The 3,132-nt window shown below is 31.2% G+C and overlaps 1 protein-coding gene across 1 annotated transcript; it reads right to left on the reverse strand.

The window, feature by feature from the left end:
* Positions 1-1,388: 1,388 nt before the first annotated feature.
* LOC113849019 lies at positions 1,389-2,153 on the reverse strand. Its single transcript, XM_027478547.1, has one exon. It carries the CDS (start codon positions 1,844-1,846, stop codon positions 1,559-1,561), a length of 288 nt encoding a protein of 95 aa, XP_027334348.1. The 5' UTR covers positions 1,847-2,153; the 3' UTR covers positions 1,389-1,558.
* Positions 2,154-3,132: the final 979 nt, after the last annotated feature.

The raw sequence follows: 3,132 nt of genomic DNA on the forward strand, positions 1-3,132 counted from the left end.
CAAAGCTCCACCGACTCCAGTGGTAGGTGAAACCTTCAAAAATACATGATCTTCCATTTGAAACTCGCAAAATTTTCTCCAATTATCATAATAACTATTTTGTCTGTCTTGAAAAACTTTGATCTTTTCTCTAATTAGCTTGATCTGATCATTTTGTCTTTAAACAAAGTCAGGTGCATACAGAATTGTTTCTCCCAACTCGTACCAATACAAAAGCATTCGACACTTCCTTTCATACAATGGTCCAATGCTGGCATGATAAACTGATGTGTATGTGAATTCTACCAAAGGTAGACATTCATCCCAAACTCTTTGTTGTTCCATCATGCAGGCTTGTAACAAGTCCTCAAGAATTTGGATGATTCACTTTGTTTATCCATCGGTCTGGTGATGATATGTTGAATTAAGCTTTAATTTAGTCCCTAACGATCTTTGCAAACATTCCTAGATAACTTTGCAAAATATTAAGTATGCTGTGAAAGAATATTAACAAATAAAAATTGGTTGGAAAACACAAATAACTTTGGCAGAAGCAATAACTTTTCCACAAAATTAAGTTTTTTCTTTTATAAATAAAGCCGTACTAAATTACAAGTGACCCTGCTCCCCATATTATGCCTTTGTCGTAGAAACAAAAATAAAACTAACAAAAGAAAGATCCAGTTTTGGTTCCAGCTTATATGCGTTGTTGCTGTTCTAAAATCATGGTGATAATCACGTGAAGTAGAATTTTAAGTTTGATCTCTCATTCGTGAAGGAAAATCGAGATTATTGGATAAATAGTTTCAAATCAAGCCGAAGCAAAACTCTATAAGATACAAATCAGCACAACGAAAAATTTCAAGTGTTTACCCTTTGAAACTTCAATGCAACATATACAAACGCAGCCCAAGTGAGCCAACTCATAAAGACAATTTCCCTTTATACACGCCATCATCCACCAAACAAGATGTAATTAGCAACTAGAAACATATTTTTATGCACTTTTTGTTAGGTGATAATATCTAAACAAGTATTTTAGTTGATTGACAAGATAGTTTCAATATTCCTCAATTGATTACTCTCAATTTGCCGTTTATGACGCGACGTGAAGAGAGATATAGTCTTTAAACCACACACTATTTTTGGTCTAAACAATCACACTTCGAAATGCAATAAAATCTAAGAAACAACCATCCTAAACAATGGAGAATATAAATCCATACCAAAAATAGAACAAACAAACAAAAAATTGCAGTCTAATTATTCTACAAATTCATAGTTTCCCTTGGCCCCTTGGGCCAAGAAACCCATTCATTTCACTTATAATTTTCATTTTTAAAAAAGCAAATATTATAAATGACCCTTTGGCCATGAAACACATACATCATCATAAGCATAAGACCCAATATTTACATTTGCACAAGACAAATATGCTAGCGTAGGACTCCTTTGGTTATACCCAAACGCTTGCAAGTTAGAATTACAACCCAAACTTGAACAATTTAAAAATACAAACATACACACTTAACAATACAAGAAGTAAATACATTCATGTACAACATGTTGATTTAGATGCTCATGTTGAAACTCCAGGTGAGTTCAAACGACGGTGTGGAGATTGAACACCAGAAGAAACTATGATTTGGGTTGCAGAAGTAGAAGGCTTGGAAGATGGTGAAGAGGCAGAAAACCCATAATCTGAACCAAAGAGATTTGCAGCAGGGGTTTGAAACCGACCCGAGTCACCGGGAAGTTTCATGTATGAGTAAGAAGGTGACTCACAAAGCCATGATCCAATAGGTCCTTGTTTCCCATTCTTGTATTGCATTATAGCTTTGTACACAAATGGAATGAGACCCTCCATTTTTATTTTAGGAGAGAAAGACAGAGAAAAAACAGAGGAAAACAGAGAACTTTGAAAGTGAAAGGTTTTGGTGGTTTGGTTTGTGAATTGGATTGAAGGTGAGAGGAAAATAGAGGTGTTCTTGGGTTTAAAGGTGTGGGATTGTATGATGACGTGGAGTAATAGAATGTAATGGGAGTCCAACTCTTCACGCTAAGCCACGAAGATTTCAACGCAAACCCACAAGGAGATCTTGAAAGCTATGTGCAAACCACATTCTTCGCACAACAAAACCCAAAAAAAACTCATTGGAATCATTTTTTGTGTTCGTCCCACTTTTTTTATTATTATTTTGATGGTTTAGTTTGATGGGTTTGAGCTTTTAGAACAAGATTGGTTGGTTCGATGTGATTTATATTTATTTATTCATCATTTGGTTTAGATTTCATCTCATACTAGAGCCTTTCCAGTGACTACTAATTTCATTATACTTTTTTTTTTATATAAAAAAAATGTTATCTTAGTCACTATTGTTGGTCCAGATTTTGTTTTAAAGTATGGTACTCGATAAATTAATATTTTGCTCATTCGATGGTGGCCAGTTGTATGAATGTGTATCTATCTGTGTACGAGTTGGAGTATAAGATTTTATGAATCATGAATTGCACTTTGCCGACTTCAAAATAATAGCACAATGAATGCATTTTTATTTGTGTGTATGATGCTTATTTCAGTGATGTTCTTCTTGCAACTAACGTTTAAAATCAAAGGGTTTCTATTTCTTTGATTGAACCCAACATATATATATATATATATATATATATATATATATATATATATATATATATATATATATATATATATATCTTTTCTTTTTCTTCAAGTAGTGCAATTAACACGTGTTCTTTTTTCAAATTTATCATTAACAAGAAGAGATGTAATGCCCAATTAAGATTGAAAAATATTATTGTATTAAATATTTGTTAGGATAAAATGAGAGGCAAGATCGGCCCAACTTAAAAGTTTATTTTTAAATATCTTTTAATTTAAAATAATAAAATTATTATAATTCTATTTATAATTTATCTTTTGAGTTTCTTAGGATGTGAAATTACTTATAAAATAAAATAATCACTTTTTTTTTACCTTTTTTTTCAATTAATAATATAGTGAATTCATTTAGATATTATTGATATTTAGTAAGATTTTATTGATTTTATTTTTAAAAACTTTAATCAACTAAAAAAACATAATATGATTGAATTAAAAATGATTTTAAATATTAAATACTCTTTCAATTCATTATA

The sequence above is a fragment of the Abrus precatorius genome, unplaced genomic scaffold (genome assembly GCF_003935025.1).
Source record: "Abrus precatorius isolate BTA unplaced genomic scaffold, Abrus_2018 Scaffold9, whole genome shotgun sequence".
Taxonomy (NCBI): Eukaryota; Viridiplantae; Streptophyta; class Magnoliopsida; order Fabales; family Fabaceae; genus Abrus; species Abrus precatorius.